The sequence below is a fragment of the Aulonocara sp. 'chitande type north' Nkhata Bay genome, linkage group LG6 (assembly GCF_057382095.1).
Source record: "Aulonocara sp. 'chitande type north' Nkhata Bay isolate Kocher_YH1m ecotype deep benthic linkage group LG6, A_spYH_male_GT1.1, whole genome shotgun sequence".
Lineage (NCBI taxonomy): Eukaryota > Metazoa > Chordata > Actinopteri > Cichliformes > Cichlidae > Aulonocara > Aulonocara sp. 'chitande type north' Nkhata Bay.
This window is the reverse complement of record NC_141349.1, coordinates 6,698,270-6,713,702: the sequence shown is the minus strand read 5'-3', so window position 1 is coordinate 6,713,702 and position 15,433 is coordinate 6,698,270. Positions and strand designations below refer to the sequence as shown.

General features: G+C 41.9%; 1 protein-coding gene across 2 annotated transcripts; it reads left to right on the top strand.

Annotated features, from left to right (window-relative positions):
- The first annotated feature begins 11,043 nt into the window (after positions 1 to 11,043).
- On the top strand, positions 11,044 to 14,662 carry LOC147327153 (rho-related GTP-binding protein RhoU-like). Of its 2 annotated transcripts, XM_086294795.1 has the most exons (4): positions 11,044 to 11,848; positions 12,072 to 12,130; positions 12,276 to 12,305; positions 13,238 to 14,662. In XM_086294795.1, the coding sequence occupies exons 1-4, from the start codon at positions 11,578 to 11,580 to the stop codon at positions 13,727 to 13,729; spliced, it is 852 nt and encodes a 283-aa protein (XP_086150921.1). In that variant the 5' UTR covers positions 11,044 to 11,577; the 3' UTR covers positions 13,730 to 14,662. The 2 variants fall into 2 exon arrangements, with proteins under 2 accessions (XP_086150921.1, XP_086150922.1); XM_086294796.1 differs by lacking the exon at positions 12,276 to 12,305.
- The last annotated feature ends 771 nt before the right edge of the window (positions 14,663 to 15,433 follow it).

The window sequence follows — 15,433 nt, the reverse complement described above, 5'->3', positions numbered from 1 at the left end:
TAATGCTGTGTGATGATCAACTGATTATTTACAGTAATATCTCATCAGTGCAGAAAATATGACTGCAGACTTCACCTGGAGTCAAAGATGCACACATGATGCTGCTATGGTTGGTGGTTCAATCCCCCGAATGAAAAGGAAAAGGTGCAGAATCAATGTTCTCTTGCTGGATGCAGCTGAGAGGAGAGGGGAGGGGGGCGCTAAGGAGGAGAAGGAGGAGGATGAGGGGATAGAGGCCACCCGTGTAAGCGCTGAAAGCCTAAAGGAAATGGCAGGTTTTGAATGGGCACGTTCGTGAGAGATGCTATTACGCATTCCTCCTCCAGGCGTAATAGCTTACGGGGAAAAAACACCTTAGCAACAATATGGAGAAATACAATTCCTTTGTGTGACTTTACCAGTGTTTTATATTCTATTTGGAAGACCATCCCATCAGAATTTAGTTTTGCTAAACAGTTCGGACCATTTTAAGGCTCTTTGGAGACTTGGGATTTCAGAGGAGACTTGGACTGCCTTCTCTCAGGTCCGCTTGTTCTACCTGCTCAGACGCAGAGATCAACAGGCTCCTTTGTGTCCAGATCAGATTACTGTGGCCAGCTGCTCGAAAAGGGGGCCACAGGCCAGACCCGCGTTTCCCCAGGGCCTGTCGGGGTTCCGCGAGGCTCCTCACGGCTTCCCACGGCGCTTCGAGGCTCCCTGTCCGGCCTGCTGTCTCATTTGCATACTTTGCTGTTGGTGGAGACGTGCTGAGTTTACGTTTATGGGAAGAGTGCGGCAGTAATTACGTGGGAGGCCCGGAGACGCGCCTGCAAGTGTGTTTGTGTAGGCATAGGGGACCTAAGGGGGAGGTAAAGAGCGAGCTGTACGTGGCCAGTCGCGTGCCAGTGTTTATAAAAACACATCTGCTGCGCACCCTGGGGTGACGCACAACAACACACGCGGGTCCCTAAGAATAAAATCGATAAATCCACAACTGATGCCGTGCGCCACACGTTTACCCAAAACATATACTCATGTTAATGCCCACACCCACGGTCCTACCGTAATGACGAGTAGGGGAAGGATTGAACAATCACAAACCTTTAATAAATATAAACTTATAGTTGTCAAAGGTTATTGATAAAATGATAAAATTTACATAGAAAAGTGAATTAAAGTTTAGCCTGTTTTTATAATATTTTCTGTGCAACAGCAACCAGAATAGTAGAATAGAGTAAAATTGGGCTTTGTTGTTATTGTACATGTACAACAAAATTATGGGTGCTCCACACCAACCGTGCAGGAATAAAATATAAATACCACCTGGACAGCAGGAATAAATAACAAACAGACAAAACATACACAGTCAAGAGGATACATACATGGATGTAGGGTTAAAAAATAAAATTAAAGGCACTTAATGGGTAAAAGCAAGTAAGACCTTTTTAAATAGATTATAATTCTGCTTTTGGTTTAATGTGGTTTGACATGGGAGTGTAGTGAATAAGAAAATAGGGTGAATTATATTTAAGTGGCTTCATGTGACTTTGTGACTTATATAGTGCAATTTCCCACCCAATTCTTCTGAATTTAGAGTGAGTAACAACTGGAAAATGCAAATTATACTCTAAGTGTTATGAAACAATACGCACTTTCAGAGTATCATAAAAGAAGGGAGATAGACAGTGTACTTAGTGGCCACTTCATCAGCTAGACCCTGTTGCTGCTGGGCTGCACCCCTTTGGCCTCCACAACTGCCTAAACTCTTTGAGGCCTAAAGTCAACAAGCTGCTTGAAATATTCCTCAGAGAATTTGGTCCATGCTGACATGATAACATCACACAGTTGCTGCAGATTCGTCAGCTGCACATCTGTCATGTAAATCTCCCGTTCCACCCAAATCCCAGTGTTGATCTGTTGGATTGAGACCTGGTGACTGCAGAGCCTGTTTGAATACTGTCAACTCATTTTCACGTTCAAGAAACCACTTTAAGATGATTTGAGCTTTGTGACATGGTGACATGGTTAACTGGCAACGTTTGCAGCCGTCAGAAGACATGTACACTGTAGTCATAAAGGGATGGACATGGTCTGGCAGTTTGGTAAGAAAATATCCACCACATGATAGACACCACTGCTCCCAGCAGCCTGAATCATTGATACAACGCAGGATGGAGCTATGCTTTCATGTTGTTTATGCCAAATTCTGACCGTACCATTTGAATGTCACAGCAGAAGTCAAGTCTCATTAGACCAGGAAAGATTTCTCCAGTCGTCTGTTGTCCTACAACTATTGTTGCACGCCTAGCATTTTATATACTACATCACGTGTTTGTTAATGATTGCCAAATGTTAATGCCATTTTTGGCTTTTGACCTGTTGTGTTACCCTGAATTGAACCTTTGCCTCATTCCACCCGCTTTTATTTGTGATGCAGTGGAACAAGTCGACATGGACTGTTTTGTTCATGTTTGGAAAGAGAACTATTTACTGTTTGATAGAGTCATTAAACACTTAACAGCAGGGGTGAACCTATCATTTGAAATGACTGATAATCTGCTATTGCAAACATCATTTGCAACTTTATAATATCAAATCAAATGACACTTATAGACCATTTAAATTATTATTATTTTTTTACATCAGTTGCCGCTTTACAGTGATGCCAAGTGAAGGGTTTAGAAAGTTTACAAGCCAATTATTAACATATTAGTAAAGATGAACACATGTATTCTTTGCTGACAGTAACTAATTATTTTTCCCTTTATTAACAATGGTTATTAATATTAAAGTGTAAAATACTACATGCCCTTAAATTTCACCTAGATTTAAGATCACATGATCAGTTTCATTTGTCAGAATTCTTTTTTTTTATTTTTTATTTTTTTACCAAATATCTGCAAAATCAATCAAGAGCTGCACTTGGTGTTCAGTGCTAGTTAGCAATCACATCATGCTATTTGTGAACTTTGTATATATTACCTGTTCAAATACATGCTAGCTTTGTTGGTAGCATTTTATACTAAGAAAGACCAGCCTCACAGAATTTATTGCATGGCCGTGGTCTTGTCTTCCTTTCATTTTTCACCTTTCTGATGGGATTAGGAGGCAACTGTTGCTGGTGGAATTGCTATTTTAAAGCAAAAAATGGCTGCCAGAAAGCTCAAAGCATGATCAAATACTGTTTTATGCTACAGCATTGAGTATTCCCTGAACTGGTGCCTGGGTCAAAACATAAAGACAGACCCAGAACAATCTGAGCAGCGTTGTATATGAAATTCAAACATTGAAAGTTCTCTTTTTCCCCAAGAAGGGGTGCAACACATCATTTTTCATTCTTAGGTCTACTCTTATTTTGTTCCATTTAAGCTTAATCACCAGTGTGAATGATGAGAGAGTAAATGGAGGAAGTCCATCTCCCCTCCCTCTCTCACTCTCCCTCTCTATCTCTACAACCACGAGCATCTGCCCAGAAATGAACAGATGTAGGCACCTGCATTGTGGGCTCACATATGTGCACATGTCCCCCTCCTCAAACCCCCTTTCAACCTTCTATGGGACCCAGAGCCCACCACAATGGGGCAGAGATCAGGGATGCAGTAACCAAATACTGCCTATCCCCTCAGGACACTCGTTTTGTTAGAGGCATTGTCACCAGTTATATCAAGTGGGTGCACCAAACAATCTGCTATATGACTGCTCATTTGAGACATAACATAATTCAGAGGGATGTAGGAGGGAGGGAGCAGAGAGAGGGGGAGTTGGGTGGTGTACAGAGATGGCTGTCTGGACAATTTTTGCAGCTCCAGAGTGAAGTGGTAGATGTTTTAAACAAGTGAGCTTAGGTTTTTTTGCAGCTGGGGTTCGAGTGAACTGAATATGGTTAAGTGGCTGTTAGGCTTTTTTGGAGAGTGTCAGGGTGGCAGGTGCTAGCTGGGGTAGTAGGATGAAAGAGAGGCTTGTTGGAGCTGGGTGGGTACAAGACCAGGTTACACATAAAAAGCCTTGTTTTTGTTGGAGAAAAGAGCTCCGACAGCCCACCGGTAGAGCAGCAGTGGATAATGGTGCCATAATAGCCCCGTGTTCCTATCTCTCAGCTGCCGCTGGATGACAGAGGATCCACACGCACCTGTTGTCGTCCCCTATTGTGTCCAGTGAACATTAGTGTGCTACACCTCAGGAATGCTCCCTGTCCAGAGGCCTGCCTGTTCGTCCCAGGAGAGAGCTTAGCCATGGTGGGATGATGGGATTGTGTCAAGAGTGTATGTGTGTGTGTGTGTGTGTGTGTGTGTGTGGGGGGGGGGGGGGGGGGGTTGTACAGGAACCAGCAGGGAAGCTTTAGAGGACAAGGCACAAAAAAGGAGGGGAGGTAGAGGTGGAAAGAAAGAGAGAGAGGGCGAGTGTGTTTCTCCAAAGCCAGTGTCCTCTCTTCCCCTCTTCAGGGGCCTGTCCAGAGAGCCCTGTCCTAAATCACTGGCCCCCGAGGGAAGGCTCTCCATTGTGAAGAGATGGCCCCTGCAAGCTGGGCCGCCAGCTGCCACTGCTGCAGCGTCATGCCCCCCTCACCCTCCGCGCACACACACACACACACACACACACACACACACACACACACACACACACACACACACACACACACACACACACACACCGCCTCCCTATATCGCCTCCACCTTTAGCAAAATGACAATGCTCCCTGCAGTCGTGGCCAGAGGCCAGTGAAGAGCATTAAAAAGAATTTGAAGGAGACACTTGAGAAAGGCCACAGTGGAGCGACACATTTTTTGGACAAACATTAATGATGACAAATTCAAAAGTGGGCTACAGTGCATGACACGGTAACCTGGACAAATCTGACTGCCAGCCGCCCAGAGAGACTGAAACCAAGAAAAGAAACACCGAAAGATTTAGTGTGATCGTTTTTAACTTACTGCAGATGATGCAGGGATCGAAGCTCCTTCTGAGTCTTCAGCATGCTCCTTTTTTGTTTACTTTAAAGGTACAGTCCCAGCCTGGACTTTTTTCTCTCTGAAAGAGACACTTTGAGTATCATGTTGTATAAAATCAGATCCTTATTTAAACCTTTGGACGGGAATCATAAAATCAGCACAGTTTATCAGTCATTCGTCAGGTAATTACACTTATCTTATCAACTAAGACTTAGTCTCTTTACGTATTTGACGCCCACCCCCGTCAGTTCAGAGCTACAGTCTCTAGACTACACCGCGATTACGCTGTTAACCCCTTAACACCTAGTGTTTATCATATTGGATAGATACGGTTTTTGAGACTTCTACATCATCAGTGTGATTTTTTTCCATTGAAAAAAAAAACTTAAATAACTTGCACAATACATAATACAAAAAACTAAACAATGATAGATATATCAAATATGGTACAAATTAAAGCTCATGTATGCAAATTAATATCTATTTTTTAAAATGTTTTAATAATTATCAGATCAAATTATCAATAAACACTTTATTTTAAAAAATCCTCTCATGATTGAGGCTTTAAAGGGTTAAACTACCATTTAGATGAAGTTCAGCTATATGGCTGCTAGTTAACTGTATGATACGGTATTATCAAAATAACGAACTGCACCTTGTATCTTAGTGTTATGTAATCTAGTTGTTATTACAATTTTCACTTTCAGTTTGTCTGAAAGCTCAGGCAGGTGCACCTTAGCACTTGAAAATGCAAAGTAAACCAGAATTGAGTGGGTATTTGGTTATTGACCATTCACAGTCTTTAAAGTATCAAAACACAAACTCCAAGAATCCTGTGACCATATATGTAATCACATGACCCAAATGTAAGTGTCATTTTATAGGGTAAACTGGAATTTCTTATTTTGCTTTTGCTCACAGGTTACTTCAGTAATCTGTGACTAGGATTCATCTGTAGCACGGGGATTGGTGTCTCCCTGTGACAGCTGCCTGGCCCTCCCTGAGCCTGGTTCTGCTGGCGGTTTCTTCCTGTCAAAAGGGAGTTTTTCCTTTCCACTGTCACAAAGTGCTTATTCATAGGGGTTTATCTGATTGGTGAGGCTTTCTCTGCATTATTGTAGGGTTTTTACCTTATAATATAAAGCAGTTTAAGGGAACTGTTGCTATGATTTAGCACTATATTGATTAAATTGAATTGAACTGAAATGATTTGAAGATTCCACAATACACACTCTGTGTCAGGGCATAATTCTGATGAACTCTATGCACCCATGATAAAAATGTGGTAAGTTGTGCAGAAGTTTTAAAATATGGAAAATGAGGGAAATTTAAAAATATTATAATTCTTCAGAGAGTTGGTTATCACAGCCAATTAATTATTAAGCAGGTCCTTAATCAGGGATGTGATGAGAGCCCAAATGTTCAATTCAAAGTTGTTTTTTTATACTTGCACTGCAGCTGTAAACTAATCTTGACGCGCAAGAACACAGATATCCAATGCTGTCACAAGTATGAAAAGAAAGTCAAAAATAGAACTATTTTGGCTTTAAGCATAGTGTCTGGCAAACACTAGACAATAACCTGCTTTTCTGTAAAACCCTCAACGTTGCAAAACCTTTTTGGCCAGAAAAGAAAATGAACTACAAAAATTAGAAAACATATTTATTAGTAATATTTCAGATAACAATGCAACAACAGATATTATATACCTGAAACAAATTGTTGATGTCGTTGTCCCCAGGTCGTTGGTCCAGGTTTCTCTGGTTTTATATTTTTGATTATTCTTGGTTCCAGTGTCAACATTATTGTTGACATTTGGGCTTTCTGTTATGGTGCTATGGTTACTTTCAGGTTATCTGTGTATGTAGCTAACAAGAGGTTGTTTACCAGTTGGGTTTGTGTCATACTGCCTGTTACACAGCCAACCTTGACATAAATATCAACATGTTGCTTGAAAACTCAGAGCATTACCTTTGTACTACCCTCTTGGTTTTCATGCTGCAACTGTGCTGATTGATAGCAGATGGTCAGCAAGACATCTTCCCAACCTGTTAAGTCCAACCTTGAGTAACATGAGCTCTTGAATGGAAGTTGACCATGTCAACACTTCACCTGTCCATCAGCTAAAGCATGCAGCACAGGAAATGCCACAGACTTTCCAATCACAGTGAGTACCTAACTGTTTTTGAGTGGCCCAGCCAATGCCCAGGACACAGCTGAAGATGGTCATTGACAGATTTTTCATACCCAGTGAGATAAAGCTTGAAAAACAGGAAGAGTTGTCTAAATGGCTGAAATTCATGTATATAACTGAATTTTTTAGCAATTTCACCCTATTGGCCTTGTTTGACTGACCTGTGGTAAAGATGTATCCAAAAAAACCCTGACACAATAACTGCTGCAGCTTCCACAAAATGTTGGATCAACAGAGAGATTTCTGTAATTTTCAGTAATGCACATATAATATCATTGCAAGCAACTGTGTAATTGTTCTTTTTGTAAGTTTCTTTTTTTTACTGCTATGAAAAAGAGTATAAAAGAGTGTCTCAACATCTGCATGCACTTGCATTTTGAGTTAAATATAAACATGGTCATTGGATTTTTTTTGATCATCGTAAATGTGAAATGTAAATTCGACATCATAAGAGCCCCAGCAGAGATATTGTTCAATGTATTCTTTCTTCTTACTCTGCTTAATTTTATTAGTTAGTTTTATGATTAGCAAACATTTTGAAAAATGAATACATTAAGGGGTTTCTCAGTCAAAATAATTTTTATGCACAAGGCAGAAACTTTCTAAAATGTTATCAGATGATGGCTTTCTCGCTCATGTATGATCTATTTGAAACAATTTATCTTGGAAAAAAAATGATGGAGATGCGCAAAATGAGCTGCGCTGCCTCACCAGGAGAAACTGTTGAAAATTCATTAAAATGACACATTCGCACTCACTTTTTGTACCCTTAAAAGAAAGAAATGTCATCCCCCCCACTGCTGCCATCAGTTCCTCTGCTCTGCTGGAGGATTTTCCCATCCATAGCTAAGGGAGGTATGCTCCATTGTGCAGCTTCTAATGATGATTGTAATGATGGCTTGTCCATCTTTGATAAGAAACAGCACGCCCCTCATTAAAGGCCCTGGGGCCCTGGTTCTCATGGCTGCCGGTGCTTCCCCAGGAGTTGGACAGCAGGCGAAGGGGAGGCGAGACGACACCCGTGGCACACGCCTGTTGACCGTGCCACAAAGCAAAAGCGTGTGACACTCGCCCTACCCCCGCCGCTCCTATTGTCCTCCCCATGGGTCCCACAGACAAGACCAATCCTGTTACCCTCCCACCCCATGCCCCCACGCCCACATCCAACAACACACACTGCTGCCTAACACTCCCCTCCATCCTTTCTCCCTCTCCTTCATGATCAGTTTTACCAATCAGCTGATCGCTCCCTTTCTCACACACCCACCAGTGTTGCCTTCCTTCCCTTCTCTCCCCTCCCCACCCTCCGCCCACCTCCTCCTTAACCTCCCCTCTTTCTCCATCAGCTGCTATGTAAGGTGGAAATCCATCATTATGTGTAAAGAAGGTGCTTGTGCATGCTGCTCAGCCATTACAATGCATACACACAAACACACATGCATGCAAACACTTATTTGGGGTGTGTTGGGTTGGGGCCTGATTGGTCCAGGAGGTTTTGGGTGGGGGACTTTAATTCACTGATTCAAATGCAGACAGTATTTCTTGGTGGTGTTGGTGGAGGAGGGTGTGGCAGGTGGGTGGGGTCTGTATTTTAGGGATGCTGGATAGTGGTCACGGACGTGGGATGGAGGAAAGAACAGGAGGAGGGAGGCACGGGGTGATGGGAGGGAGGATGAAGAGGAGGGGGAGCTGCAGCGGCTGCCGGGGTCAGGACTGTGTGTCCTGGGAAAGTTGGGTTCTCCATTTAAATCTGCACATGTTGTGGCCTTCTGGTGGCTGCGTGAATGTGCACGCTGACAGATGGCCCCGGCCCATAACTATAGAGTCCATGCACCCCGGTCCCCTGAGGGAGAGAGCGAGAGAGTGTGACAGATAGAGATAGAAAGAGAGAGCGAGAGAGAGAGAGGTTGCTAGAGAAGAAGAAGAAGAAGAGAATGTAGCGCTCAGCTGATCCCATCAAAAAGAGAGACAAGGGATCGAGGAAAGGCAGAGTAAGGGGAAAGAGGAGGGATGTTGCATGTGTGTGTGTGTGCGTGTGTTCATAAAGGGGGAGGGGTGGGCCCTTAATCCCAAACTCTAAATTGAGTTAATGTATTTGCTTGGTCTGCATACTCCAAAAGGAGGCCTGGGGTCCCCAAAGATTCTGATTAGGTGTCTAGTTTATCAGATGTTGGAGGGTGGGGAGGGTTTAGGGGAGACTGTTTGTACATGAGTAGAATAGCAGCTTTGTATGTTAGGTGTGTGTGTGATTGTGTCTCTGTGTTGATGAGATTTATGTGTTTGTGTGTGCGTTGCCAGCTTCAGACGCTGCCCCATGTCTCCATTCACTGAGCTGGTAGATCTCTGGTGCGTTCCTCTTTGTTAATCCTTTTAGGCAACAGTGTCCTTCGCTGGTTTAAGATGATTTCTTAGCAATGTTTCGTCTGCCTTCAGGACGACGAATTGTCTGACTTTGAAGACAAACGTTTTTAAAAGCATTAATATCATTTGCAGATGACAATTAAAAAAAAAACGGTTTGGTGTAATGACTTGATCACAGTTTATAGGCTGCATTATGTTCAGAAATCCTCTGTAAGGGTAGAAAATGAAAACTTTTGCTTCCACACTTTTGTTGCCTACAATTATTCATATTTTTATGCAGATTATCAAACAAACACACAAATTAAAATAAGTAAAAAAAAATAGATTAAATAAAAGTAAATTGATGAAAATGGGCCTTTTTGGATTGAATTGTAAATAAACATGTGGCTTGATTGTTTTTGGAGTCCGTCTGTCAATACGGCTCTGAAGCATTTTACATTTTGTGTCACAACTTCACAACTTTATATCAAACAGAAATAAGAACAACTGGAGGACGTCATCTTGATAGTCTCTAATAAATACCATCCTTCTGGTTCCACTTCCTCAGCTCATGCACAGAGTGGTTGGAAATCTCTTCTTATCCTGAGGTATTAAGTTCTTGGAGTTTGCTCTTCTTTTTGTATTTGTAGATAAAAACACAGCTTCTTTGAGAAACAAATAGGAAACAAAGGGTTTTCTTTGCATATAGAGAAAGACAGAAACACCTGATATTTCTGTGCTGGGAGAGAGATTGTAAAAAGATGTCCTCTGGACAAATACTTCAACAATGCCAATTGCCATTAAAGAAACGGGAACACTTCATGCAATGTGTCCCTAAGAAATATATTCTTGTTCTCACTCTGTGGGGTGCTGTTGCTGTTAAATGCATGGCAACACATTCTGCCTCCCACATTCTGCCTCCCACACATTTCTCCAGGAGACTGCTGTGCAGAAATCACACACTTCACACAAAGGTGCCGGCTGGGCTTAGTGAAGCAGTTTCTCACCTCGTCTGTGATGACAGAATAAATCAAGGTTAGTTTATTTCATTGGGTAGCTGTAATCCTAATATTTAAAATCAATCACAATCTGCAAGAATTAAAGTTCCCTGTTTGACTCCATAAAGGAGAAAAAAGTATTTGTTTTTAGATTATTATTACTGGTCCAGTGCTTCATACTTTTATCCAAATTAATTTGGAAACTAATCTCAAGGGTTTGACCTTAAAACACAAAACTTTCATGTTACTTTGATCACACACATCAGAGACAATTTCCCTTTTTAAATAAATGCTGAATTAGATAACTATGAACTATTCATGATATTTATGGTCACTGTGATTTTTACTGAGGGTGTTATAACAGCTTTCCCCCGTCACGATATGCAGCCGCCTCTCGCCACTTCTGATGTTTTCAGCCTTCCCTCTCTTTCTCTGCTGAAGCATTAGACCTGCAGTCTACAGCTTGTCTGAGTAATGATTTGCTACTGCTCCTTCAGTCTCCACAGCTGAAATGATTTAACCACCAGAGGGCATAGCAACGCTTCTTTCTCATTTTCACTAAGCAGCAGGTGGGCAGAAATGAACTGATGTCACAGTAACAGTGAGTCAGCATTTGTATTGATCTTTTGTTGCTATGTATGTTATTATGTCGGCTATTTCGTCAACATTAACATTTATTCAGCAGAGGAGTTTCATGGTGCTCCATCTGCGAAGATGATTTCTTTTTTTCTTTTTGTATATAGGAATGAAATCAAATCCGTATTTAACGGTAAACGTTTCTGGTAAGCTTAGCTGATTTCACTTGGAGAGCTCTGCAGCTTCAGATGGCGCTCAGCTCTGTAAGCCTCTTATAGGAGACACGACCACAGCAGATGCAGGGAGAATGCCAATCAGGAGCTCCTGCTGAGCAGAGAAACCCGACGGCTGTGCCACTGCCTGCTCCAAATATCTGACATGGTTAACACAAATCTCCGAAGTACCATTTAGCGTTTTAGATTTGCAGTAGAGAAGCCCAGTCAGAAGAAACAGTGTTCAGGAAAATGGAGCAAACGGGAAGCCTCCAACAAATCTGAACCGCCATAAAACTTCGGATCTTCTTCTGTGCAAAGGCAGAGCCATGCTCCCTCAGGATATTGGGAAGCAGAAGCCTCGCCTTGTGTCGGACCCGGTGTGCGCAGGGGACTGTCCCCCGGTCCCGCCTCTGCACCTGAAGAACCGGGACTTTCCGCTGAGCATGAAGCGCCTTCGTTCCGGCTCCGCGCCCGAGCGCAAGGTGCACTGCGTCCTGGTTGGAGACGGAGGGGTGGGCAAAACCAGCCTCATCGTGAGCTACACCACCAATGGATACCCAACAGAATATGTCCCCACAGCGTTTGACAACTTTACCGGTAAATCTTGATCGTTAGTGTAGCTGATCCAGCGACACACACACACACACACACACACACACACACACACACACACACACACACACACACACTTCTTACATGCCTCAGTTAGTCGTTTATCCACATTTTCGGTCACAAGAAGCGTTTATTGCTGCAAAGCTTACTGAAGCTGTAAAGGATCATAGCTCAAAACATACTGTAAGCTGTCTTTTGATCTTCTTAGCGATGGTTGTGGTTGACGGAAAGCCGGTGAGGCTGCAGCTCTGTGACATGGCTGGACAGGTGAGCATCAGCTTTTCTTTTTAGTTTCTTATTTTAAAAAGCTAGCAATTGATATGATGAATTGGAGAGCTGGAGTTAAAATATTGATGTATGCAGTGTAAATCAAGTTTACTCCTCTCTTCCTTATAATGCGTTGCCATGATAGAAATGGGGGCTGGTTGATGGATCGATTAATGTAAGTCATCAGTGATCGATGAGTAGTTGTCAGTCATTGGATCCAAAATTAGCAGTGATTGTTTGTGCTGGCTGCCCCCTGCAGAGTACACAAGGATTTAAGTCCAGAGGTAAAAGCAAGTCCTGGACTTAAATCCTTTATCACCCCTTCAGTTTGAGTTGCCCACCAATCCCAAGTATGTCCCTGTAAGCCCCCAGTTTATGTCGCCCCCTGCAGGAATAAGTGAGTTTGTATTTCAGTAGTTTTTGTTTGTTTTTTTTGTTTTTTTGTGCTCCTTGTGCTCTATCGACTTTTTGAGGATTCTCTTATCTTCACCCTTTCTCTAATAGACTAATCAGTGATAGATTGGACAAAGATTTACACCCAGGTTGTTTTGTTCTTTATAAAATAAATAATAGGGTTGGGCTATCCAACTTATAACAAAACCCTTTTCCACGCCTTATCACCGTAAATGATCTACAGATGAATGGCCCCATGAATGTAATCTTGTATGAGGAAGACCAATAGCAGTAACATCACCATAACAGAAGCTGCTGAAAACACTCATTAAAGAATCAAATTGGGAATTAGCCATGCTCGCAGCAGTACTTGTGCTCAGTTCTGATCAGTGTAAGTAAATAAACTATATTATTTATTTCTATATATTATACTTTATCTGTGTTTCTTTTATGAGTGAAAACCAGCAATCACAATATTTCTGTAACAGGGTTAGGGCACTTACAATATTATAAAAGAATAATTATTCCATAAGGAATATCTCCTCAGTGGAGTCAGCAGGCTTGGATCTGAGAGCCACAAATGAGGCGAGACAGATACGCCGCTGATGTTGATTTTTGTGGGAATAACTGACACAAACGCTGAATGAAGCCACCTGTCTGTCTGTAAAACAAATCCGCTTGATTATAATCTGGTTTGTCTTCATATTCACGCAGGGGAAGTTGGAGAGCCTCCGGCCCTTGTGCTACAAAAATGCTGATGTCTTCCTCCTCTGCTACAGCGTCGTCCGTCCCTGCTCTTTCCGTAACCTCACTACCAAATGGCTTCCTGAAATCCGTCAGCACTGTCCCAGCATGCCCGTGGTCCTGGTAGGCACCCAGCTGGACCTGAGAGAAGATGTTCAAGTACTGATCCACCTGGCACAGAACCAGCAGCAGCCAGTGTCCACAGAGGAGGGCCAGCGGCTTGCCCAGGAGCTTGGGGCAGTGAGTTTTGCAGAGTGCTCAGCACTGACTCAGAAAAACCTGAAGGACACTTTTGATTCAGCTATCTTAGCTAGCATCCAGTACACAGAGAGCAACAACGTCCAGCAGCAGAAGAGGCTAACGCTCAGGAAGAAGACCCCTGATAAGATCAAGAGCCTTTCAGAGACCTGGTGGAGGAAAATCAACTGCCTGATGGGAGAGCAGAGCTGTGAATTCAAATGAACACAGTTTGATTACAAACCTGAGTGATGTTGTCTTTTACAGAGCTGACCAGGTGACAGATAATGCCAGTAGAGGAGGCATTATCAACACAAAGAGCAACACAAGTTCCTGAAATAATTCAAATAGCAGTTAAAAACTCTCAAACTGACAGGAAAATTCTGCTAGAAAAATGTTAATAGATCCCCAACAATTGAATAAGTGCATGTTAGAGTACATAGAAAATGAGCTGCACAGCCAGTGTAAAGAGTCTTTGTCATTTATGAGGTATCTAGAGTATAAAGACAGATTTTAGTAAACTGCATTATGTAGTAGAAATGTAGTACCTGTAGTCTTGATGCATGTTCAATCATCCAGCTACGGAAAGATGTTTTTGTGCTGCGTTGATTTTTGACAATTTATTGAAGTGCAGCACTGCATTGCAGGAGCACTGCACTGGAATCCTGTTACTAAACCATCAACTACATAATTGCCATCAACAAAAGAAGGTGGTTGCAAGGAGAAATATTCAGCAGATCATTCAGTGTGCAAAAAGTTCCTAAAACACAACTAGGACTCGAAGATATTTAATAAAATAATGAAAGTAATGTTAATATGAAATGCACTTTGTAAACAATGAACAAATGATGCATGTAAGAATCATTTGTACTCTAAATCATTTTTCCTGACTTGTGAACTGAGAAATGAGCAGAATCTGAGGCTACATGTAGATTTGTGATTGTGGGTTCATATTTTAGCCCTGATTTCGTTAGCCTCACTCATCTAAAGGGTAAAAAAAAAGAAGTATTTGGTTTGTTTGTCACTTTTACACCCAAACATTATATACTCTTTGTTAGTTGTAGATTATTTATTGTGTGTTTATATTTATTGATTTGAATGCCATTCCTGATCATGAAATATGCTCAGAAGCCTTGAATAAAAGTTTATTACACCTGTGCAAGATCGTTTCTTTTAACAACAGAACAAAAGAAAGGTCACTTATAAAGGACTAGAAATCGTAGGACAAAACTTGAATGATTTGTTTGTGCACTTTTATCTTTCAACAGAAAGCTCAATATCAAATTAGAGCATTAATTGTTGATTGAATTAAGTGTTGCTGATTGCGTACTTAGCACTTTGGTCCACCTAAGCAACTCTACAAACTCTACAAAACCCGACTTGACAAGGTGAACCTACATGGATAAAAAGTATCTCTATCTTTAGAAGTTGGTTTTGAAAGCAGGCAGTCAGAGAGCAACTCCTAGTAAGCTGGTAAGCCAGCCTGTGGATTCATTGTGAACCTGGTGGAGTCTCCCCCACTGGCAGCCTCCTCTAATAGAAGCAGACAGGACCACCTGGACTGGATTAGACCAGCTTATTTAGCCTGTGTCTCTTCACATGAAGGCGCGCCTCTCTCACACCTCAAGAAGCAGGAAAAGCAGATTGGTACACTTTCATTGGTTTAGCAAAATCTCATGTGCAAACTGTAAGTAAGAAAAACATTTACAGCACTTTACACACACAGACTGCTCAGCACACACACAATATGCATTTTGTACTTCCATTTTCAGGAGTTTTAACCCACTTTTAACAAAACTCTAAAACTGACGGTCAGTCAAAGTTTACTATTGTAAATGTTAAATATATGCGTGCACACATATGTGTAAATATACAGCTATAGTTCATAAAAATAATTAATCCAGTGATCAGAAATGTGGGAACTACGGG